The sequence below is a fragment of the Oncorhynchus tshawytscha genome, linkage group LG26 (assembly GCF_018296145.1).
Source record: "Oncorhynchus tshawytscha isolate Ot180627B linkage group LG26, Otsh_v2.0, whole genome shotgun sequence".
NCBI lineage: Eukaryota > Metazoa > Chordata > Actinopteri > Salmoniformes > Salmonidae > Oncorhynchus > Oncorhynchus tshawytscha.
In genome coordinates, this window is record NC_056454.1 from 17,561,144 (window position 1) to 17,585,817 (window position 24,674).

A 24,674-nucleotide genomic window follows, 5' to 3' on the forward strand; every position below is an offset into this window, starting at 1 on the left:
TTCCTGCTGATATCCAGTTTTTTTCCAAACTGGCTGCACAGTTATTAACGAAGGAATTCAGTGTCCCAGCTTCCTTGTCCTACTATTTGCAGCTGCATGCATACTCATCATATCTAAACCAATGAATCTCTCTCACTTCTCCTTTGTGGTAGTGCTCAGCATCTGACATTGGGGAGCCATTTAAGGCTTCCCCTCCAGAAAAATCAACAGAATTACCACTTTGAGAAGGGGACGATATGTTATTGTCTAATGAATTGATTATTTGAGTGCTGAGGTTGGTCATTTTGATGAAGTTGGTGCCCAGGTCAATGACCTTGAGGTTCTTTAGAGGAATCAGTGGCCTGATGTCTGCATTGGTCAGTTGTTTGAAGATAAAGCCCCTGAGGGTGAATACTTTCAGGGATTTCAGGAGGGAGAATGAGTGATTCGGGTTCAGAGTAGCTGGGTACTTCTGCAACTTGTAGTTAAAAGACAGGTCCAATTATTTGAGGTTGGTTAGAGCTCGTGGGAAGTTAGCATTTGCTATTTATCTAGCTAAAACATTGGTTGAGATATAAAGTACTCGCAGCTCTGTACAGTTCTGAAACCACGCCATAAGTACAGTCGTGGCCAAAAGTTTTGAGATAGACACAAATATTAATTTCCACAAAGTTTGCTGCGTCAGTGTCTTTAGATATTTTTGTCAGATGTTACTATGGAATACTGAAGTATAATTACAAGCATTTCATAAGTGTCGAAGGCTTCTATTGACAATTACATGAAGTTTTGACCCTTCTTTTTCAAGACCTCTGCAATCTGCCCTAGCATGCTGTCAATTAACTTCTGGGCCACATCTTGACTGATGGCAACCCATTCTTGCATTATCAATGCTTGGAGTTTGTCAAAATGTGTGGGTTTTTGTTTGTCCACCCGCCTCTTGAGGATTGAAGTTCTCAATGGGATTAAGGTCTGGGGAGTTTCCTGGCTATGGACCCAAAATATTGATGTTTTGTTCCCCGAGCCACTTAGTTATCACTTTTGCCTTATGGCAAGGTGCTCCATCATGCTGGAAAAGGCATTGTTCGTCACCAAACTGTTCCTGGATGGTTGGGAGAAGTTGCTCTCGGAGGATGTGTTGGTACCATTCTTTATTCATGGCTGTCTTCTAAGGCAAAATTGTGAGTGAGTGAGCTCCCTTGGCTGGGAAGCAACCCCACACATGAATGGTCTCAGGATGCTTTACTGTTGGCATGACATGGAACCGATGGTAGCGCTCACCTTGTCTTCTCCAGACAAGCTTTTTTCCGGATGCCCCAAACAATCGGAAAGGGGATTCATCAGAGAAAATGACTTTACCCCAGTCCTCAGCAGTCCAATCCCTTTACCTTTTGCAGAATATTAGTCTGTCCCTGAAGTTTTTCCTGGAGAGAAGTGGCTTCTTTGTTGCCCTTCTTGACACCAGGCCATCCTCCAAAAGTCTTTGCCTCACTGTGCTTGCAGATGCACTCACACCTGCCTGCTGCCATTCCTGAGCAAGCTCTGTATTGGTGGTGCCCCGATCCCGCAGCTGAATCCACTTTAGGAGTCGGTCCTGACGCTTGCTGGACTTTCTTGGGCTCCCTGAAGCCTTCTTCACAACAATTGAACCGCTCTCCTTGAAGTTCTTGAGGATTCAATAACTGGTTGATTTAGGTGGAATCTTACTAGCTACAATATCCTTGCCTGTGAAGCCCTTTTTGTGCAAAGCAATGATGACGGCACGTGTTTCCTTGCAGGTAACCATGGCTGACAGAGGAAGAACAATGATTCCAAGCACCACCCTCCTTTTGAAGCTTCTAGTTTTTTATTTGACCTCAATCAGCATGACAGAGTGATCTCCAGCCGTCACACCTGTGTTAATGAGAGAATCACTGACATGATGTCAGCTGGTCCTTTTGTGGCAGGGCTGAAATGCAGTGGAAATGTTTTGGGGGGATTTAGTTCATTTGCATGGCAAATAGGGACTTTGCAATTAATTGCAATTCATCTGATCAATCTTCATAACATTCTGGAGTATATGCAAATTGCCATCATACAAACTGAGGCAACAGACTTTGTGAAAATTAATATTTGTGTCATTCTCAAAACCTTTGGCCACGACTGTACAAATGTGAGGGAGTTACTACTGCAAACGTGGTATCCTCAGTTTGGTTAACATTTTTAAAGCATTTTAATTTATCTGAAGTTGTGAATCGTGAGGGCATGGAACACAAGGAAATGGTGCATTGTAACAGCGTGGGCAGTTTCCACTTACGTCAAGAATCTCAAATTGGGTAAAATGATAAAACTCTTGTTATTATAGAGATACAACTCTCTGAGACTTGATGCTAATTTTGTAGGGTGTAGGATAGGTTATTTGACTTGAGGGATAGCAAAGTAATGTTACCAAGCTGTAGAAACGCACCCCCCTTAATTTGATAGGAAACATTACATGGGTTTCTGACAGTAACATTTTGGACCCAAATAAAGAATCTGTACATTAGTGATGTCAGAGAGGTTATTTTTCAGAATGGTATATATTGGATTCACCTCTAGACTGAGCAAAATGAGGTTCGGAGGGAGATAAAGAACCTTCAGATTCCTCAGGTCTTTGACGGTGTTGTTTCGATGGTCACATTCTCCGTGCACATGTGGTTCTTGTGGCCGATCTTGCAGCACATGTCAATCTCCATGATGTTCTCCAGGCCCTGTAAGAAAGTGGAGTTGATGTAAGGGATGTGGTTGATGGTGAGGGTTATTGTTACGACTTCTATGAATGGTGAGTGGAGGAGTCAAGCGCAGAGAGCAGGTAATTCCGTACGTTGATCTTTATATTCCAACGACAGCGGAGACATGGACATGCAAAACACTAGGGCGCATGAAACAACCCGTCCCAAAATACACAGGACTAAAACTGTCCGGAAAAATAGCGATCATACTAATACACCAACACCAAATAAACAGAGAACAAGCCCGCACAATACCCAGCGGGCCTAGTGCCCTTAAATAGTGCCTATAAACAAAACTAACTCAAAACAGTTCTACCCAATTAGACCCAATTAACAGAAACAAAAGGAAAGGGAATCGATGGCAGCTAATAGGCCGGTGACTACGACCGCCGAGCGCCGCCCGAACAGGAAGAGGCAACATCTTCGGCGGGATTCGTGACAGTTATATTGGTGATGTTTTTGGAAATGTCATTTTGGACCTCCAGGAGTCCTCTCTCAGTGCAGTCCACATTGACCCCGCTCCCGTTGCTGGCCAGGTTGACGTCACATGGCAGAGTTTTTGGGTACCAGCCTCCAGCTGCCAGCATGAAGAAGCACCACAGGTCCAGCAGCATCACCACACACACCTGGAGCGATAGACACTCTGTTATCTGACAGGGGGAATCATTACTAGAGGGGTATTGATAATGAGTTTTATTGCCTCTTAAACCACAGGACACAACAAGTCTCAGATTAAAATTCACTGCTCAATAAAATATAAAAGTATAGAAACCAATCACTTCTGTTTGCTGGGATTCAAATAAATTGTACATGACAGTGGCACACATCAACAAAGAAATTGTAGATGTTGGTTAACATATTAAAAGGTTATGAGGGCATTTTCCCCCCAAAAAATATTCTGATTCTATTGACCTTTCCTATGTTGTTCTACATAGACTTAAAACTAACAGATCTATGCTTAAATATATCCTTTTATTGTGATCTTTGTATTAATGTTTTCAGCATCACCAGTTTCTTATTTTTTTATCAATCTTTTGTTTCTCTCCATCCACCAGAAACACAATAGATGTACGTACTCAGGTACTTTATAGTCATGAAATGATCAGTGCCTTGCAAAAGTATTCATCCCCTTGGCGTTTTTCCTATTTTGTCGCATTACAACCTGTAATTTAAGTTGATTTTTATTTGGATTCCATGCAATGAACATACACAAAATAGTCCAAATTGGTGAAGTGAAATTAAAAAAATAACTTGTTTCAAAAAATAAAAAACGTAAAAGTGGTTTGTGCATATGTATTCACCCCCTTTGCTTTGAAGTCCCTAAATATGATCTGGTGCAACCAATTACCTTCAGAAGTCACATATTAGTTAAATAAAGTCCACCTGTGTCACATGATCTCAGTATATATACACATGTTCTGAAAGGCTCCAGAGTCTGCAACACCACTAAGCAAGGGGCACCACCAAGTAACCGGCACTATGAAGACCAAGGAGCTCTCCAAACAGGTCAGGGACAAAGTTGTGGAGAAGTACAGATTGAGGTAGGGTTATAAAAAAATATCAGAAACTTTGAACATCCCACGGAGCATGGACTGGGAAACTGGTCTGAATTGAAGGAGTGATGGATGGCACTAAATACAGGGAAATTCTTGCGAGAAACCTGTTTGTCTTCCAGAGATTTGAGACTGAGATGGGAGGTTCACCTTCCAGCAGGACAATGATCCTAAGAATACTGCTAAAGCAACACTAGTGGTTTAAGGGGAAACATTTAAATGTATTGGAATGGCCTAATCAAAGGCCAGACCTCAATACAATTGAGAATCTGTGGTACGACTTAAATATTGCTGTACACCAGCGGAACCCATCCAAATTGAAGGAGCTGGAGCAGTTTTGCCTTAAAGAATGGCCAAACATCCCAGTGGCTAGATGTGCCAGGCTTATAGAGACTTACCCCAAGAGACTTGCAGCTGTAATTGCTGTAAAAGGTGGCTCTAACAAAGTATTGACTTTTGGTGGGTGAGTAGTTATGCATGCTCAAGTTATTTTTTTGTCTTATTTCTTGTTTCACAAAAAAATATGTTGCATCTTCAAAGTGTTGTGTAAATCAAATGATACAAACCCCCCAAAATACATTTTAATTCCAGGTTGTAATGCAACAAATTAGGAAAAATGCCAAGGGGGGTGAATACTTTTGCAAGCCACTTGTATTATCATATGAAAGTTATTCTTACACTCATGCGAGACAACATTGATCAGATGTTTGTGTAGATAAGAATTCTCACGGTTCATTTCTGTTCTTCCCATAATATGAAAGGAGAGTTAAGATTGTGAACTATGATGATGACAGTGAGAACAATGTGCGAGTGTCTTCACTTCCCATTTGTCAAATGACAGAGACCTGTCAATAGGCATACAGCTGTTGCGTAAGGTCAAGTTCCCCAAAATATATATTTTTTTATTGATATTCCTTAAATCAATGTTACCTATTGGGGTGCAGGTTTAATTAAATCATGCATAAGCAGCGTTTTAAGCATGTAGGCTTTCTTGCTTAATCAAATCTAACACTGTACACCTTTATTTTATAGTGCACTGAATTATTTAACATTTGTCACGCCCTGATCTGTTTCACCTGTCTTTGTGCTTGTCTCCACCCCCCCCCCCTCCAGGTGTCGCCCATCTTTCCCATTATCCCCTGTGTACTTATACCTGTTTTCTGTTTGTCTGTTGCCAGTTAGTCTTGTTTGTCAAGCTTACCCGCGTTTTGTCAAGCTTACCTGCGTTTTGTCAAGCTCACCCGCGTTTTGTCAAGCTTTCCCGCGTTTTGTCAAGCTTACCCGCGTTTTGTCAAGCTTACCCGCGTTTTGTCAAGCTTACCCGCGTTTTGTCAAGCTTACCCGCGTTTTGTCAAGCTTTCCCGCGTTTTGTCCGATCTGTTCCCAGACGCTTTTCTCGCCCTCCTGGTTTTTGACCTTAGCCTGTCCTGAACCCGCCCGCCTGACCACTCAGCCTGCCTGCCGTCCTGTACCTTTGCCCCATCTGGATTTCCGAACTCTGCCTGCCTGCCGTCCTGTACCTTTGCCTCTGTTGCTGTAATAAACATTGTTACTTCGATACAGTCTGGGTCTTACCTTACCCTGATACATTTATGCAGTTTGCAGCAGTACTAATTCAATTGTGGGTCAATGCAGCTTTTCTTCAGCATTTGCTCATCCTTTCTTTGTAACATTTATTGAAAAAGTATGGATACAGTTCATCTTAATTATAATAGCATAAACAACAAGGAGGAAATTTACTGTAGACATGAGGGGACAGATTTCTCTCATGTCATAATGTTTACATATCTTACATTACTCGTCTGTGTGTATATACTGTATTTTATACCCTCTATTACACCTTTCTTATGCCATCGCTCATCCATATATTTATTTGTACAATTTCTCATTCACCCCTTTAGATTTGTGTGTCTTAGGTAGTGTTGGAGAATTGTTTGCTTTGTTAGCTATTACTGTGCCGTTGGAACTAGAAGCGCAAGCATTTTGCTACACTCGCATTAACATCTGCTAACCATGTGTATGTGACCAATAAACTTTGATTTGAGCTTGCACTGTGTGTTTGCTGATGAATGCCCTGATCTCTGGCCAGTCAATTGGTTAAATTACATTGTTTCGTCTCTTAATCGCTCCTAATATATCTGAAAATGATGCAATAACCATGAATTTAACTGATTGTATATAATGAGTGATGTCCCACGTTAAACCTGGACACACAAATAGTAGGAATTTGCACTGGCTTCAGCCATGATGGCATGAGAGCGAAATTAAACATCTGCACATCGCCTGCAGGTGCGAACGTGTGTTTCACTGTCCAATCCGAGGCTTGAATGTGATCTGAGGATGTTTGGTCACTTGGGTATCTTGGGAAAGCCTCAAGGGAGAGCGGACAGTGCATTCTAAACAGAGACGCATATACTGGCCAAAAAGTATTTTTTTTTTTTTTTTTAAATTCGAGAAAAGTGAGGCGGGGCATCTGTTAAACAGTAATTCAACTTTGCCCGGCCTAAAACTAAATTTAAAAAGTAGCACAAAATAATGAGGCTATATACAGAGGTTACTGAGTCAATGTGCAGGGCTACACGTTAGTCAAGGTAATTTGTCCATGTAGGTAGGGGTAATGTGACTATACGTAGATAGTAAACAGCAAGTAGCAGCAGTGTAAAAACAAAGAGTGTCAATGCAAATAGTCCGGGTGGCCATTTGATGAATTGTTTAGCAGTCTTATGGCTTGGGGTAGATGGTGTTAAGGAGCCTTTTGGATCTAGACTTGGCGCTCCAGTACCGTTTGCCGTGCGGTAGCAGAGTGGGTGACTTGAGTCTTTGATAATGTTTTCGTCTTCCTCTGAAACCGCCTAGTATATAGGTCTTGGATGGCAGGAAGCTTTGCCACAGTGATGTACTGGGCTGTACTCACTACCCTCTGTGGCGCCTTATGGTAGGATGCCGAGCAGCTGCCATGCCAGGCGGTGATGCAACCGGTCAGGATGCTCTCGATGGTGCAGCTGTACAACTTTTTGAGGATCTGGGGTCCCATGCCAAATCTTTTGTCTCCTGAGGGTGAAAAGGCGTTGTCGTGCCCTCTTCACGGCATTCTTGGTGCGTTTGGACCATGATAGTTGATGTGGAGACCAAGGAACTTGAAACTCTCGAGCCGCTCCACTACAACCTCTTCAATGTGAATGGGGGCGTGTTCGGCCGTCCTTTTCCTGTAGTCAACGATCATCTCCTTTGTCTTGCTCATGTTGAGGGAGAGGTTGTTGTCCAGGCACCATGTTGCCAGGTCCCTGACCTCCTCCCTAAAGGCTGTCTCATCGTTGTCGGTGATTAGGCCTGCCACCGTTGTGTTGTCAGCAAACTTAATGTTGTTGGAGTCCTGCTTGGCCACACACAGAGTACAGGAGTGGACTGAGGGCCCTGAGGAGCCCCCGTGTTGAGGATCAGTGTGGAAGATGTGTTGTTGCCCACCCTCACCACCTGGGGGTGGCCCGTCAGGAAGTCCAGGATCCAGTTGCAGAGGGAGGTGTTTAGTCCCAGGGTCCTTAGCTTAGTGATGAGCTTTGGGGGCACTATGTTGTCGAATGCTTAGCTGTAGACAATGAACAGCATTCTCACATAGGTGTTCCTTTTGTCCAGGTGGGAAAGGGCAGTGTGGAATGCGATTAAGATTGCGCCATCTGTGGATCTGTTGGGGCGGTATGCAAATTAGAATTGGTCTAGGGTTTCCAGGATGATGGTGTTGATGTGAGTCATGACCGGCCTTTGAAAGTACTTCATGGCTACCGATGTGAGTGCAATGGGGTGGTAGTCATTTAGGCAGGTTACCTTCGCTTTCTTGGGTACAGGGACTACGATGGTCTGCTTGAAACATGTCGGTATTACAGACTCGGTCAGGGAGAGGTTAAAAATGTCAGTGAAGACACTTGCCAGTTGTACATGTCCTGGTAATCCCTCTGGTCCAGTGGCCTTGGGAATGTTGACCTGTTTAAATATCTTGCTTATATCGGCTATGGAGAGCTTGATCACACAGTCGTCCGGAACAGTGTTGCTTGCCTAGAAGTGAGCATAAATGGCATTTAGTCCTTCTGGATTGGCTCGCGTCACTGGGCAGGTCGTGGCTGGGTTTCCCTTTGCAAGCCCTGCCACATCCGGCGAGGGTCAGAGCCGGTGTAGTAGGATTCAATCTTAGTCCTGTATTGACGCTCTCCCCATAGATTTTGCAGTTACATAATGTCCCCATGAGTGACTGAACACTGACCAACCCCTACACTCCAAATGTTACGCTTGCTGCCCCAACACCACAGAAAGCACTGAGCTAGGCTGAAACAAATGCATTTTGGAGCTGCCTTACTCAAGAAAGCAAAAAAGAGACCATATTTGCATGCAGCTTTATTATTATTTTTGTAATTTTTTTAATGTTGATTTTAAACAGATATGTGACACGTATTAATGCCAAAATAACATGCTAAACAGGTGTGGCTCAAAACAGGTGGGGCTCTAACCCCGCTCTAAAACAGTATAAAAAGAAATGCCTTCAGAAAGAGGGAAGCAAATCAGGTGAGAACCTATAATAACCCCAATAATATGTGCCACGGCACCCAGAGTAAACCTGGTTGAGGGAACCAATCAGCTTGCAGAACACATTTCACTCACTGCAAGGGGAATTTGAGCTGCTCTTCACTTGTGATTGAGTAGAGAAGAGTTGAGTCATTACATACGGAAACAAAGCGATGCATAAAAACATCCTAATAATAGACAGGCATTTGCCGTTTCATTAAACTTCCTTTTTTTGCTTGCTGGAAGCTAAAATACAGGCAACGACCAGGCACTACTTATTTGATAAGGTTTTCAAAGCTCACAAGGTATCAACAGTAAATAATATGGTAAGTTAGATTAATTACAATTTTAGCATTGAAGATGGTTACCAAGACTATGTAGGATGTGCTTTTCTCAAGTGGCAAAAGGTATAATGAATCATTTGACAATATTATTATTTATAGGGGGAAGTAGAATTCAGTTTAACATCCATTTTACTGAATTGTTACATTCACAAATGCTTCTTCTAGGCAAAATGATGGTGCATAACTGCTATCCTGAAATTAGTGCAGAAAGTTTGGGCATGGTATTTTTAAAAACATTTTTTGGGGGGTGGGTACATCTTCCCATTCTAATTCAACTAATATGGTAGCTCAATGACTTTCATTTCTATTATGATAACATTGTACCACCAGTAGGAGTAGTAAAACGAATGGTAACAGCAATGAGCATTTTTGGGGTAATTAAGGATTTTCTGAAATGAAGGCCACAAATGCTCAAATCTAAGGTCATCAATATTTTAAAAGTATTTATTAAAGTGATATGATTATCTGATTTTGCTCACAATGTTATGTGCCTTCATTTAAATTGACTAACACCAATTGACACTTTGGATTTAGATGCACCAAATTGTTAATTGTTAGCACATTTTGTTATTGTTAGCACATTTTTCAACACGGATGAAGAACAGCTTGGCACACTGCCTGTCACCAAGCTTTCCACGCACATGAAGTATGTCCTCACTGATGCTGTGGACATTCTAACCCCGTTAGTTATTTTGACCTTTATTTAACTAGGCAAGTCAGTTAAGAACAAATTCTTATTTTACAATGACAGCCTACCCCGGCCAAACCCTCCCTTAACCTGGATGACTCTGGGCCAATTGTGCGCTGCCCTATGGGACTCTTGATCACAGCCAGTTGTGATACAGACGGGATCGAACCAGGGTCTGTAGTGGTGCCTCTAGCATTGAGATGCAGTGCCTTAGACCACTGTGCCACTACATAAAAAGGTGGGCACAGATTGTGTCACAATCAGCTACATCCTTCCATGCATCAGAGGGGTGACACATTTTTGTTTTTGCCCTAGCACTACACAGCTGACTCAAATGATCAACTCATCAAAAGGCTTTGATGATTTGAATCAGCTGTGTAATGCTAGGATGAAAACAAAAATGTGTACCCCTTTAAGTCCCCAGGACCAGGATTGAGAACCACTGACTAACCAATTGCTCCACAATGGAAAACTTGTCAAAAACCTGAAACAAGCAGTGGACAAGCACCTGACTGTATACGAGCTGAAGAAACCATACCAGATTGCCTTAGTCTTAGATACACACTTTAACTGGCATTGTGCAATGCCACTGAGAAGCCTACCTTTACTTCAGACATCAATTGTCTTACCACAAAGTTTACCAGCACTACACAAGATGTCCCACAAGGTGAGCTACCACCTCCAGCGAAGAAAAGTAGATTGGACACGCTGTTTGGTTTCATGGAACAACCAAGCACGGCAGCATGTACTCCATATCTCATCACCCCCTATCTTCCACCAACTACTGATCCTCTGAAATTCTGGAATACACAAACTCAAACATACCCAACACTGAGCAGAATTGCTGTTGAGTACCTACATATCCCAGCATCCTCTGCAGCTGTGGGGTTGCTTTTCAGCATTGGAGGGCATATCTTCAGACCAGATCACTGATCAATGTCCAACTCGCTTTCTGAAACCCTGATGTTTTTAAAAATGTAACATGGCATCTTGTCCTCTTTCATAAAACACCAATGTAATTTATGGGCTGCATATTGTGATTAAAAAATGAAATACGACTTATACATATTAAGTTGTTTGTTATTTCAAATGTAACTACTAAGTACAATACATTCACAACTATTTTCAAATGTATCCAAATAATCTAATATTTTTGGGAAAATACTGTCGTTCAAATACGTTTAATAATATGTATTTTAATATATTATATATACATACCAATACTTTCCAAATTGTATTTTCAAATACATTTTAAAATTCAAGTACTTTTTTAAAAATTGTTTTTTTGATATGTATTGAAAAGTTTTTGAAATACCTGAAATAGTTTTTTTTAACCCATTTCTGCATCATAATCATAAAAAAATATTTAAATAGCTTTCTTGGTCTTATTGATCTATACAGTATATGAAATACTTATGTTCACTGTCTAGCATTAAAAAAAATGTAGATAGATATCTCTAAATCCCTAAAACATGTCACTACACCTCTACACGTCACCAGTGGGACAAGCCAATTTGCTAGCCCCCAGTAGTTTCTACAATGCATTCATATATATCTGTTGCAATAGAAAGGACTTACAATAGAATGACCCTATTGCAATAGAGTGGCCATAAAATGTGTGAGTGTAGGTCTAAAGTCAATAAGTAAGTCATCATTATATTTCCATACTCACACGTTTGTACTGTTTGCTTACAGGATGCTACCACCTGCTGGTTACAGTTGGCTCCATTGTTCCTATACCACTTCCTGGTACCTACCTCATGTCATTGGATGCCACGGCAGTTTCCATGTGACGTTACGGTCAATACTACCAATACCACGGATGACATCATATTTAATTGTGAGGAGCGTCGACTGAAAAATGTACCTGTTGGCATCACCAGGAATGTGACCGTGCTGGACCTATCAGAAAACAACATCAGAAATGTATCTCTTGATGCATTTTCTAATCTGGAGAACCTGACCCTTCTCAATCTCAACTGTGTCAACAAAAATGGTGACACACACATCGCCGAAGGTGCCTTCAAGAATCTGACAAACCTGCAGGACCTAAGGCTTAATGGCAATGGCCTCATCAACATTCCTCAAATTCTCCCACTCATTCTGGACAAACTCATGCTGGACAATAACAAGATCAATTTCTCGAATATGAGCAACCTTGTCGGTATACAACATGTGAAGGAGCTGTACTTATCCAAAAATTGCTATTACTGGAATCCCTGTGAGACTGACTTTACTATTGGATATGGCACCTTCTCAGTATTGACTAAGTTGAAGGTTTTGATGTTGGCCTATAATAATTTAACTCGTGTCCCAAAAGGACTGCCAAGCTCTATACAAGAATTACACCTCGATTCGAACAAGATACAGCAAATTGCTGAGGATGATTTCCTTGGACTAACCCATCTAACAATCCTGGAATTACAGGGAAACTGTCCACGATGCTCCAATGCTCCATATCCTTGTGTTCCCTGTCCTAATGATTCTCTGGATATTCATCCTCATGCATTTCATGGTCTTACACAGTTACAGACACTGCACCTAGCAGGCAACTCACTTCGTTTCATCAATAACTCCTGGTTTGAGAGCTTGAACAATCTCACACATCTGTTCCTGTCTTATAATTACTTAACAAATACTATCACCAGTGGAACCTTTTTTAGCTATCTACCAAAGCTAGAAAAGATTGATTTGTCATTTAATTATGATTTGCTTGCCTACCCTGAAACCCTCGAGCTTTCAAAAAACTTTTCACAATTGGTGTCTCTTACAACGTTACACATAATGGGTTTTGTTTTCAGGGAAATTCATTTAGAAACACTCAGACCGCTTTATGAACTCAAGCGTCTTTCAGTGTTGAACATCGGAACTAACTTTATTGTTCGATCTGATTCCCACATATTCAACAAATTCTCAAACTCAAGTCTCAAAGTCATATATCTTGCGGAGAACAGGCTTTATCCAATTTCAGTGAATGAGTCCCCAGGTTGTGGCACAGGCGGCAACTTAAAGTCGGTGTTGTACACGTCGCCACTGACTGGATATTATTCCAATTCAAGGGACTTTTCTTACGGAATAAATCACAACCTTGTGAAGCCAGAATGCTTTATCTCTGGTCGAGTGCTGGTCCTTAGTTCAAATAATCTCTTTTTCATTTCTCCAAAGCAATTTGAGGGCTATGGTGACATTGCATGTCTAAACTTATCAAGAAATGGATTTTCAGCAGCATTGAACGGGACAGAGTTCACCTCATTACCAAACCTAAAATATCTCGACCTGTCCTTTAACAAGATTGACCTGGCCTATGACAATGCCTTCAAGGAATTAAAGAAACTCGAAATATTAGACCTAAGTTACAACAGCCACTATTTTGAAGTGTCTGGTGTGACACATAATTTAAATTTTTTGAAAAATCTACCGACTTTGAAAGTATTGAATATGTCACACAATAACATTTTTACATTAACCACTAAGCAGATGACAAGCACATCTTTAAAAGAGCTTCAATTTCAACACAATTTGTTGGCTACATTATGGAAAGAGGGGGATGACTCATACAACAGCCTTTTTAAAAAGCTGACGAATTTGACCTATCTGGATATTTCATTTAACAGCATTGAGAAGATCCCATCAAAAGTCTATGAAAACATACCATATACCCTTCAAAAACTATGTATTAGTCATAATTCACTCTGCCATTTTGATTGGGATAAACTGGCAGGTTTTCAACAACTGAATTTCCTGGATCTAAGCTACAATTCTTTATTTCATGTGTCAGCAAATCTCTCAAACTTCACAGACACACTTCAGATTCTTGACTTAAGCCACAATCAGATATTTCAACTCTCTCGTGGATTTCTTAGGGGTGCTCAAAGCCTTCAGATACTTGACCTCAGCTACAACCAACTGACTATCATCAACAAGACCACCTTCCTATCGGGCCCTGAAAACTACATGAAAACCTTGTCCTTGCAAGGTAATCCATTCCAGTGTACCTGTGATTTACTAGAATTCATCCTGTGGATAAAAGATAACAAAAACGTGGAGATCCCCAGACTGGCCAGTGAGGTGACCTGCAACATGCCAGCCAAAATGAGAGGCCAACCAATGATACTGTTTAACATTAAAGAATGCAACGAGGACAACATAGCCTTCCTGATTTACTCCCTCTCCACTTCCTTGATCATGTTCACTGTGGTCATCACTATGGCAGGGCATGTGTTTTATTGGGATGCCTCCTATATTCTATACTATCTGAGGGCAAAGCTGAAGGGCTACCATTCGTTGAAGTCAACAACAACAGACAATCTCTATGATGCCTTTGTTACCTACGACACCAGAGACCCGTTGGTGTCAGACTGGGTACTGAACCAACTGCGGGTGCAGCTGGAAGAGAGGGGGGAGAGACACCTGCCTCTCTGTCTGGAGGAACGAGACTGGGCCCCCGGGGTCCCCCTAATAGACAACCTCTTCCAGAGCATTCGACAGAGCCGCAAGACTGTCTTTGTGCTGACCGAGGCTTACATCAGGACTGGGAACTTCAGGATGGCTGTGTACCTGGCCCACCAGAGGTTGCTGGATGAGAACATAGATGTGATTGTGTTGGTTCTCCTGGAACCCGTGCTGCAGCACTCTCACTTCCTCCTTCTGCGGCGGCGTCTGTGTGGAAGGAGTGTTCTAGAGTGGCCCCAGTCTGCAGCCGCTGAGACCTGGTTCTGGCAGCACCTAAGGAACGCTGTCAGGTTAGACAACCAGGTGATGTACAACAAGATCTACTCCAGGTACTTCACCAGCAAGTAGAGCACAGTCCAGACCAGAGACTCAAGAGGAAAATATATTTCTCACACAAATAGACTGAGCAGTTACACACACAAACTGTGATACCTTTTACAAGCTCTGACTCGGACTATATCAGTTTTTCTATCTCTTGCACTGAATAATATGGATGATACTGTACATCTGAAATCAACAATATGTATATCAATGTGCTATTCATTGTTCTAACACTATGGCCACCAGTAACTGTGCATTATAGTTGTGGTTCAGTTTTTCAGTTTTATGCTGTCTATGGGTAGTAGATAGTTTTTATTCCTATTTGTTTTTGTCAATACATTCAAACTGCATGCCATTTGTAAGTAGATATCTGATTTTAAAATGACTTGGTGCAGTCTGTCTATGGGCATCCGTCTTTATATGATAACAGGAAGTGAACTAGTCTTAAGTTCCTGTTTCTTTAGGCTCAGATGAGGATGTGAATCTGAAGCCATGGTGCTAGCCTGTCAGTGGCACTTCTTTCTTTATTTCTTTATACTTAGAAATCTATAGGCTACAGTGATTCAACTGAACCGGTATTGTTGCAACACACTATTTTATTATATTAATCAAAACATTGTTTAGGGAATCTCTTGTAAATGTGGACTATACATTGGACTACAGAGTCACAGCATCAAGGTCCCTTATGATAATTGAAAATGCATTATCTAAATGTAATCAATGACATAGGGATGGGTAAAATATTACAGTTGCATAGCCTCCAGACAGGTAGGCTTATGTTTCTAACGCAAACCAATAAACGCCAGTGTTACCACCTGATGTAATACTATGTAAATCCACAGGATGTCATCATTGAGACAATCAGTAAGAGTTACTTATGCGGTGACAGCGGACTGTTTTGTGTCGGCAACGCAATGCTCTAATATCAAATCAGATAAAATGCAAGGTCCAATACGTTAAACAAATAAAACCATAACTATTGTGTATGCTCTCTCGCTTGTAAATATTGATGTAATACGTATATATTCCAACCAAGATAAGCTCAAGAGTGAAGGAACGTGACGTCATGTTCACATTTGCATATTGCGGACTATAATAGACCTTGCTTGATTTACTCGCCTTCACTCGTTCTCTACGCAATCAGGATTGAGACACATCAGTAGCCAGTACAACTCCGGTGAGTGCACAAACACATTATTTGTTGTCATAAGCGCTGCATAGCCGCTTTTTCTAAATGATTTTACAGCAATACAATATGTTGGTTAAGCTAGGCTACAAATTGTCGAATCGCAGCAAAAAGGTGTAAAGCCAAATGCATTAGAGGATACTCACTTAAAATGTATATGTTGAAAGCCCTATTCAATGGCATGTAATTGTATCTTGTATACATTTTAAAATGGCAAACCCAGTCTCGGGCAAGATGCTGAACCGACTCTGAGTGTATCACATCCGGCGGTGATTGGGAGTCACATAGGGCGGCGCACAATTGGCCTAGCGTCGTCCGGGTTTGGCCGGGGAAGGTCGTCATTGCAAATAAAAATCTTCATAACTGACTTGCCTAGTTCAATTTAAATGTAGTTGGAATTTAGGCTTATGTCGATTTATTTTTTATTTTTTGTAGCGTGGATGGACTGTAGACTCGGTTAATGTTGCGTAAAACATTATCATGGGTTTTGGGGTGTGCTACAATGTCAATATGAAACGCAACGTTCCAACGGTTTTTCTGAAAGGTCGACTCCACTTGCTTCATACTGTCTTTGAGATTCTGTGATGCAGGGCGGTGGTTCTTCCGCCTGCCTGCAGACGGCTTGCACAGAATGTCAGTTACTTTCTCTAGTCATAGCGCTGATAACGAGAACACGTGCTCGTGGAGTAAACGCCCTAATGAGATTTGCCTTGCTTTTATATAAAATCAATGGATTTGTTGTAATTGTCGGATGCTTGCCCTGACATTTCATCACCCACGTGCTGTAGAGCAATGAGAACGAAACTGCCTCAGAAGGTTGTTTAGAATATGGGCAAGTAAGAGTAGCATCTGAGGGAAGCAATGCAGCAACAAAAATGTTTTAAAGGCCTGGTGTCACATTTGCAAATGTATCTAATCTGTAATAAATGATCTTGCTGCCTTTTCATTCCCATTGTAAACAGTTTCATCTCTTACCAGATCCTCTGCAAGCATGTCTGACAAGCCAGATCTCGCTGAAGTCTCTAACTTCGACAAGACCAAGTTGAAGAAGACCGAGACACAAGAGAAAAACCCATTGCCCACCAAAGAAAGTAAGATTGGTGCTAGGTTTATTCTACTTAATAGCACACATCACTTGTGAAATTGGTGTTTACCGTACGAACAAATTGACCATTTAAACACTTCAGCATACACACGGACACTAAAACATATTTTCCCTTTGCAGCCATCGAACAGGAGAAGCAAGCAACAGCATGAAGCCCAAGCCTCTGCTATGCACACTGTACATTCCACAAGCATTGCCTTTTACACCTTGTAGCTGTGTAACCCAAAACCTAAGTTGCATTGTGATTGGACAAAAGCAATGACTGTACAGCCCCTCCCTAGAACTTTTTTTATTATTTTTTTTACATCAAGTCTGAACAACTACTGACTGGCACTCTTTGACTAGGAGGATGTGTTGCGTGTCTCTAATCACTTCCAGCACCGTCACCTGTCCCTGCTGTGTCCCCTACTTCCAGCCACTTGTGGTTGTGAAGGGAAGTGCATGGGTGTGATGGATCTGCCCAACCCGGGGACCCACTTCTGATGTGTAATTCAGCTTCTGGCAACATGAAATGCTTTCAAATAAAGCAGTGTTTTGTTTTTCTTCAAATTCTTTTGTATAAATTCAATTCTTAGAATGCAGAAGTTTGTTTTGATATGCAAATAAAGTTATAACTCTTTCTTTGGGTGACAGTAGGTTATTTTCATACATTTTGAATATGCTTAAACTAGTTTCAGTCATCACATTGCCTCTTGTAAATGTTTTTTGTGCATCTGACGTAAAGTACGACTCTGCACATTAGGGAAGGGTGTATATACCAAATATATTGGCCATATTTTGGTGTCCTGGACTCTCATTGCATCAAAAGCCTGAGCAATCACAACCGCCAGAATCCAAGCAATGTTTTACCGAGCTGCTGTGGATTGCCGGGTGGGCTTTAGAGCACTAAGTGGATGAGCAGACATTGCTTGTGCTGTCACAGTGCACACGCCAACTGACCTAGAAAAACACCTGTGGCAATCTTTACTGCAAATGGCTTAATGGTCTGCCTGCCCGAGCAAAACGATGCACCCTTTGGTGTTGGTCTGAACTGGAGGCAGAGAAGGCCTCTGACTTCTGGTGTACTCCATCCTTTCTGTTGGGCTGGACTTAACTGTTTTGTCGTTTGTACTGGGTCTGAGGGACAGAACCCTGTATGAATACTAGTCTCTGTCATCAGCATTTAGGCAATACATTCTCGCTATTTTGAGATTTCCACATTTTTGCCACCAACTACTTGGACTCTAAAATACAGGTTATTTAAATCATCCACAATCCTAACTAGTTTATGGTCGGGATGCGTGGATTGCTGTCAAACTAAGTATCCATGACATTCATTCCATTGAACGGGTCTTGAGTGGCAGCCTGGTGTCCCTATTCCTCCAGGACAAGATGACCTTGTACCAGATCAAAAAGGTTAAATCATGTTTAGTATAGGGTACTTTCTGATATTACTCCCCATGGGAGATTAAATGTGCTGTACAAAAGTAAACATGCACAGCAAAATGTAGACCCATATCTGCATTTATAGGACTTCTGACCTATCAACTCAGGCAGATTACAAGCTGTTGGAATGTCCTTTTAAGACACTAACCTCAAGCTCTTATCTCATTAAACCACCCCCATCATGACACAGGCCAGACATACACGTCCTGCTCTGACCCGGGCATATGGTGGAGTCCATATCCTCTTTGGATAAGTCAGGAGCATCTTGAGTCCCCCCCACCACCACCACACACAGCGCTGTGGCACAGCATAACACATCACAGTAAAAACCCAAGACAGATTGGCCCAGCCCAGGGAAACTATATCCTCCGCCTCAGATTTATCTAGCCCAGCCCATCTTAGTCAAGTTCAGCCCAGTCTGGTGTAGAGTCCACCCCAGGTCAGCCTGGTACAGCCCTGCACAGGACGTCTTCCTCTCAGCTGCACCAGGCCATTGTTCACGCAGTCCAGAATAACAGGAGCAGGAACCCTCACTGCCTCCAGCTGTGATACAGCTATTTCAGAGAGCCAGCTGACGTAGACACACTGAAAGACTCCCCCCTCCGCTGTAATAGCTTCCTCCTGCTCCCCAACTAAAAAAAATAAATAAACGTTCTCTCACTGTCAACTGTATTTATTTTCAGCAAACTTAACGTGTAAGTATTTGTATGACCAGAAGATTCAACAGCTGAACAAGTTCCACAGACATGGGGGGTCAAAATCAAAAGTAATAATCTGTATCTGATGTGACCACCAGCTGCATTAAGTACTGCAGTGCATCTCCTCATGAACAGCACCAGATTTCCAAGTTCTTGCTGTGAGATGTTACCCCACTATTCCACCAAGGCACCTGCAAGTTCCTGGACATTTCTGTGGGGAATGCTCAATGGGATTGAGATCCGGGCTCTTCGCTGGCCATGGCAGAACACTGGCAAATGTCAGACTGACATTCCTGTCTTGCAGGAAATCACACACAGAATGAGCAGTATGGCTGGTGGTAGTGTCATACTGGAGGGTCATGTCAGGATGAGCCTGCAGGAAGGGTACCACATGAGGGAGGAGGATGTCTTCCCTGTAACGCACAGTGTTGAGATTACCTGCAATGACAACAAGCTCAGTCCGATGATGCTGTGACACACCGCCCCAGACTGTGACGGACCCTCCATCTCCAAATTGATCCCGCTCCAGAGTACAGGTCTCGGTGTAACGCTCATTCCTTCGACGATAAACGCGAATCCGACCATCACCCCTGGTGAGACAAAACCGCGACTCGTCAGTGAAGAGCACTTTTTGCCAGTCCTATCTGGTCCAGCGACGGTGGGTTTGTGCCTATAGGCGACGTTGTTGCCGGTGATGTCTGGTGAAAACCTGTCTTACAACAGGCCTACAAGCCCTCAGCCAGCCTCTCTCAGCATATTGCGGACAGTCTGAGCACTAATGGAGGGATTGTGCATTCCTGGTGTAACTCAGGCAGTTATCGTTGCCATCCTGTACCTGTCCCGCAGGTGTGATGTTCGGATGTACCAATCCTGTGCAGGTGTTGTTACACGTGGTCTGCCACTGCAAGGACAATCAGCTGTCCGTCCAGTCTCCCTGTAGCTCTGTCTTATGCGTCTCACAGTACGGACATTGCAATTTATTGCCTTGGCCACATCTGCAGTCCTCATGCCTCCTTGCAGCATGCCTAAGGCACGTTCACGCAGATGAGCAGGGACCCTGGGCATTTTTCTCTTGATGTTTTTCAGAGTCAGTAGAAAGGCCTCTTTAGTGTCCTATGTTTTCAGAACTGTGACCTTAATTGCCTGCTGTCTGTAAGCTGTTAGTGTTTTGACGACCATTCCACAGGTGCATGTTCATTAATCGTTCATGGTTCATTGAACAAGCATGGTAAACCGTGTTTAAACCCTTTACAATGAAGATCTGAAGTTATTTGGATTTCTACAAATTATCTTTGAAAGACAGGGTCCTGAAAAAGGGACATTTCTTTTTTGCTGAGTTTAATAACTTGGGCAAGACTACTGTCTCAATGTGGTGGAGGGAGTGCAGTCTTCCCATGCAAGCTATCACACACATACTCACACACAGAGATTCTGGTGTGATCTACGAGAAATGTGAGTAGTTTGATAATATACAGCACCAGAAAGATGGGTACTGCTGACTTAGTGTTGTCAAATTTACTGAACAAAAACAAAAGCAACACCTAGTGATTGAACAGCCTGATTATTACACAGGTGCACCTTGTGCTGGGGACAATAAAACACCACTCTAAAAGATGCACTTTTGTCACACAACACAATACCACGGATGTCTCAAGTTGATGCAATTGGCATGCTGACTGCAGGAATGTCCACCACAGCTGTTGCCATGGAATTGAATGTTAATCTCTCTACCTAGAATTTGACAGTACGTCCAACCGGCCTCACAACCGCAGACCATGTGTAACCACGCTAGCCCAGGACCTCCACATCCGACTTCTTCACCTGCGGAATCATCTGAGATCAGCCACCCGGACAGCTGATGAAACTGTGGGTTTGTACAACTGAAGAATTTCAGCACAAACTGTCAGAAATCTCAGGGAAGCTCATCTGCATGCCCGTCGTCCACATCGTAACCAACTTCAGTGTGCAAATGCTCAACTTCGACGTCCTTTGCCACGCTGGAGAAGTCTGCTCTTCACGGATAAATCCCGGTTTCAACTGTACCGGGCAGATAGTAGACGTTTGGGCGAGAACTTTGCTGATGTCAACGTTGTGAACAGCGTGCCCCATGGTGGCAGTGGGGTTATGGTATGGGCAGGTATATACTATGGACAACAAACACAATTACATTTTATCAATGGCATTTTGAATGCACCGTGATGAGATCCTGAGGCCCATTGTCGTGCCATTCGTCCGCCACCATCACCTCATGTTTCAGCATGATAACGCACGGCCCCATGTCGCAATGATCTAAACACAATTCCTGGAAGCTGAAAATGTCCGAGTTATTCCATGGCGTGCATACTCACCAGTCACCCATTGAGCATGTGTGGAATGCTCTGGGTTGATGTGTACGACAGCGTGTTCCAGTTCCTGCCAATATCCAGCAACTTCGCACAGCCATTAAAGAGGAGTGGGACAACATTCCACCGGCCACAATCAACAGCCTGATCAACTCTGCGATGTAGATCTGTGGCGTGGCATGTGGCAAATAGTGGTCACACCAGATATTGACTGGTTTTCTGATACAAGCCCCTACCTTTTTTTTAAAGGTATCTGTGACCAACAGATGCATATCTGTATTCCCAGTCATGTGAAATACATAGATTAGGGCCTAATGAATCATTTCAGTTGACTGATTTCCTTATATGAACTGTACCTCAGTAAAATCTTTGAGATTGCTAAATTGTATTTTTATATTTTTGTTCAGTATGGTAGCGACAATGTTGGTGTAGTAGTGAACTACACGTAGTTTAACTACCTTTTTCAGTAGCTTGTTGGTAGTTGAATCGAATTCAAATCTAGGCAGTGTTTTCCGTGGTTAATCACTTTTTTGTAGCGTAGAGGTGCACCTAACTACTTGAACTACACAATACTTTTTTATGCAAAAATGAAATATGGGTGAAGTAGGCAAGAATTTGCATTCTTTTTTGGCATCAGACCTGCATTTCTCAATTGAAACATTGTTTCGGTGTTTAATAGGATGAATTGCATATTCCATATTATCCCAAATTGAACTGTTCTTCCAATTTGTAGTCTGCGACATTTCAAAATTGACGTGATAATTTTTCAAGTAGTTTTTCAAGTAGTGAACTACTTTTTCAAAGTAACTTTAGCCAACTTTAGTTTAGATTTTCTTAAGGGTAGATTTAGTGTACCTTAACTTCTTCCAGTCTGAAGTAACTGGTTGCTTGGTAAACTATGTTTTCAGAGTAGCTTCCCCAGCACTGGGTAGCGATGATTAATTTGCCAGTCTGTTGTATTTGTTATTTAAGACCTGGAGACCAGGCTTTTTTCAATGGAAATGTAGCATATACACAATGCAGAGGCGGCAGAGAGTGTGGTTTCCTGTGTCTACTGTGGCCTTGGGACGAACTGCTCAGTAATGAGGGGTGGCAGGTACACAGTTGTTCTGCCTGAACCTAATCCAAGGTGACAGGCACCGTCTAGGTCATGTGCTCTAATATACAGTACAGGAGAGACAGCGACACTGGCAACACAGGTGCCGCCACTCCGCTGTAGGGAAATAGCAGGGGCAAACAAGTTTGAACCCTCCACTTTGTGTTTGAATTGGTTCAGGTTTTAATAGCAGGCTACACTGTAGAGGAAGATGCCCTTGCTATGCTGCCAGGTCATGTCAAATCCAGTTGTAGAATCTAAATAATTATCTTCTTCTGGCCTGCTGATTTTGTCAACAGTAGCTACACCTTGGGATACTGTTGTTGTTAGGGGTTGTCGTCATCCACCATGGATCATCATCTGACCTATAATCTAAGCATTTATCTCATTTAGGGATAATGTGATTCCTGATTCCTGCTTACAAGCTAAAATGAAAGCAGGAAGCACCAGTGACTCGGTCTATAAAAAAAAGTGGTCAGATGAAGCAGATGCTAAACTACAGGACTGTTTTGCTATCACAGACTGGAACATGTTCTGGGATTCTTCCAATGGCATTGAGGAGTACACCACATCAGTTGCTTTATCAATTTTAACTAGGCAAGTCAGTTAAGAACAAATTCTTATTTTCAATGACAGCCTAGGAACAGTGGGTTAACTGCCTGTTCAGGGGCAGAATGACAGATTTGTACTTTGTCAGCTCGGGGATTTGAACTTGCAACCTTCCTGTTACTAGTCCTACGCTCTAACCACTAGGCTACCCTGCCGCCCCAATAAGTGCATCGAGGACGTCGTCCCCACAGTGATTGTACGTACATACCCCAACCAGATGCCATGGATTACAGGCAACATTTGCACTGAGCTAAAGGATAGAGCTGCCGCTTTCAAGGTGCGGGACACTAACCCGGAAGCTTACAAGAAATGCCCTGCGACGAACCATCAAACAGACAAAGCGTCAATACAGGGCTAAGATGGAATCATACTACACCGCCTCCGACGCACATCTTATGTGGCAGGGCTTGCAAACTATTACAGACTACAAAGGGAAGCACAGGCCCGAGCTGCCCAGTGACACGAGCCTACCAGACGAGCTAAATCACTTCTATGCTCGCTTCGAGGAAAGCAACACTGAGGCATGCATGAGAACATCAGCTGTTCCGGACAATTGTGTGATCACGCTCTCTGTAGCCGTCATGAGTAGGACCTTAAAACAGGTCAACATACACAAGGCTGCGGGGCCAGGTGGATTACCAGGACGTGTAATCCGGGCATGTGCTGACCAACTGGCAGGTGTCTTCACTGACATTTTCAACATGTCCCTGATTGAGTCTGTAATACCAACATGTTTCAAGCAGACCACCATAGTCCCTGTGCCCAAGAACACAAAGGCAACCTGCCTAAATTACTACAGACCCGTAGCATTCACGTCCGTAGCCATGAAGTGCTTTGAAAGGTTGGTAATGGCTCACATCAACACCATTATCCCATAAACCACAGACCCACTCAAATTTGCATACCACCCAAACAGATCCACAGATGATGCTATCTCTATTGCACTCCACACTGCCCTTTCCCACATGGACAAAAGGAACACTTATGTGAGAATGCTATTCATTGACTAGAGCTCAGCGTTCAGCACCATTGTGCCCTCAAAGCTCATCACTAAGCTAAGGATTCTGGGACTTAACACCTCCCTCTGCAACTGGATCCTGGACTTCCTGACGGGCCGCCCCCAGGTGGTGAGGGTAGGTAGCAACACATCTGCCACGCTGATCTTCAACACTGGCGCTCCCCAGGGGTGCGTGCTCAGTCCCCTCCTGTACTCCCTGTTCACCCACGACTGCATGGCCAGGCACGACTCCAACACCATCATTAAGTTTGCAGACGACACAACAGTGGTAGGCCTGATCACCAATAACGATGAGACAGCCTATAGGGAGGAGGTCAGAGACCTGGCCAGGTGGTGCCAGAATAACAACCTATCCCTCAACGTAACCAAGACTAAGGAGATGATTGTAGGCTACAGGAAAAGGAGGACCGAGCATGTCCCCATTCTCATCGATGGGGCTGTAGTGGAGCAGGTTGAGAGCTTCAAATTCCTTGGTGTCCACATCAACAACAAACTAGAATGGTCCAAACACACCAGACAGTCGTGAAGAGGACACGACAAAGCCTATTCCCCCTCAG

General features: G+C 42.9%; 2 protein-coding genes and 2 pseudogenes across 3 annotated transcripts; 2 read left to right on the forward strand and 2 right to left on the reverse strand.

Moving 5' to 3' along the window:
- Nucleotides 1-82: 82 nt before the first annotated feature.
- On the reverse strand, nucleotides 83-595 carry LOC112225007 (annotated as a pseudogene).
- Nucleotides 596-2,140: 1,545 nt separating this feature from the next.
- Nucleotides 2,141-3,340, reverse strand: LOC112225008 (annotated as a pseudogene).
- Nucleotides 3,341-8,972: 5,632 nt separating this feature from the next.
- On the forward strand, nucleotides 8,973-15,509 carry LOC112225286 (toll-like receptor 8). The gene is made up of 2 exons (XM_024389083.2): nucleotides 8,973-9,159; nucleotides 11,561-15,509. Exons 1-2 carry the CDS (start codon nucleotides 9,157-9,159, stop codon nucleotides 14,663-14,665), a joined length of 3,108 nt encoding a protein of 1,035 aa, XP_024244851.1. The 5' UTR covers nucleotides 8,973-9,156; the 3' UTR covers nucleotides 14,666-15,509.
- A 162-nt stretch (nucleotides 15,510-15,671) lies between these two features.
- LOC112225288 (thymosin beta-12) lies at nucleotides 15,672-17,548 on the forward strand. Of its 2 annotated transcripts, none has more exons than XM_042306521.1 (3): nucleotides 15,672-15,815; nucleotides 16,803-16,915; nucleotides 17,050-17,548. In XM_042306521.1, exons 2-3 carry the CDS (start codon nucleotides 16,816-16,818, stop codon nucleotides 17,079-17,081), a joined length of 132 nt encoding a protein of 43 aa, XP_042162455.1. In that variant the 5' UTR covers nucleotides 15,672-15,815; nucleotides 16,803-16,815; the 3' UTR covers nucleotides 17,082-17,548. The 2 variants fall into 2 exon arrangements, with proteins under 2 accessions (XP_042162455.1, XP_042162456.1); XM_042306522.1 differs by having other exon boundaries at nucleotides 15,725-15,815; nucleotides 16,787-16,915.
- The last annotated feature ends 7,126 nt before the right edge of the window (nucleotides 17,549-24,674 follow it).

Coding starts and splice junctions, on each gene's coding strand:
- LOC112225288 (XM_042306521.1), top strand. CDS start 16,816: ATGTCTGACAAGCCAGATCTCGCTGAAGTCTCTAACTTCGACAAGACC. Junction 16,916..17,049: donor CCCATTGCCCACCAAAGAAA/GTAAGATTGGTG, acceptor TTCCCTTTGCAG/CCATCGAACAGGAGAAGCAA.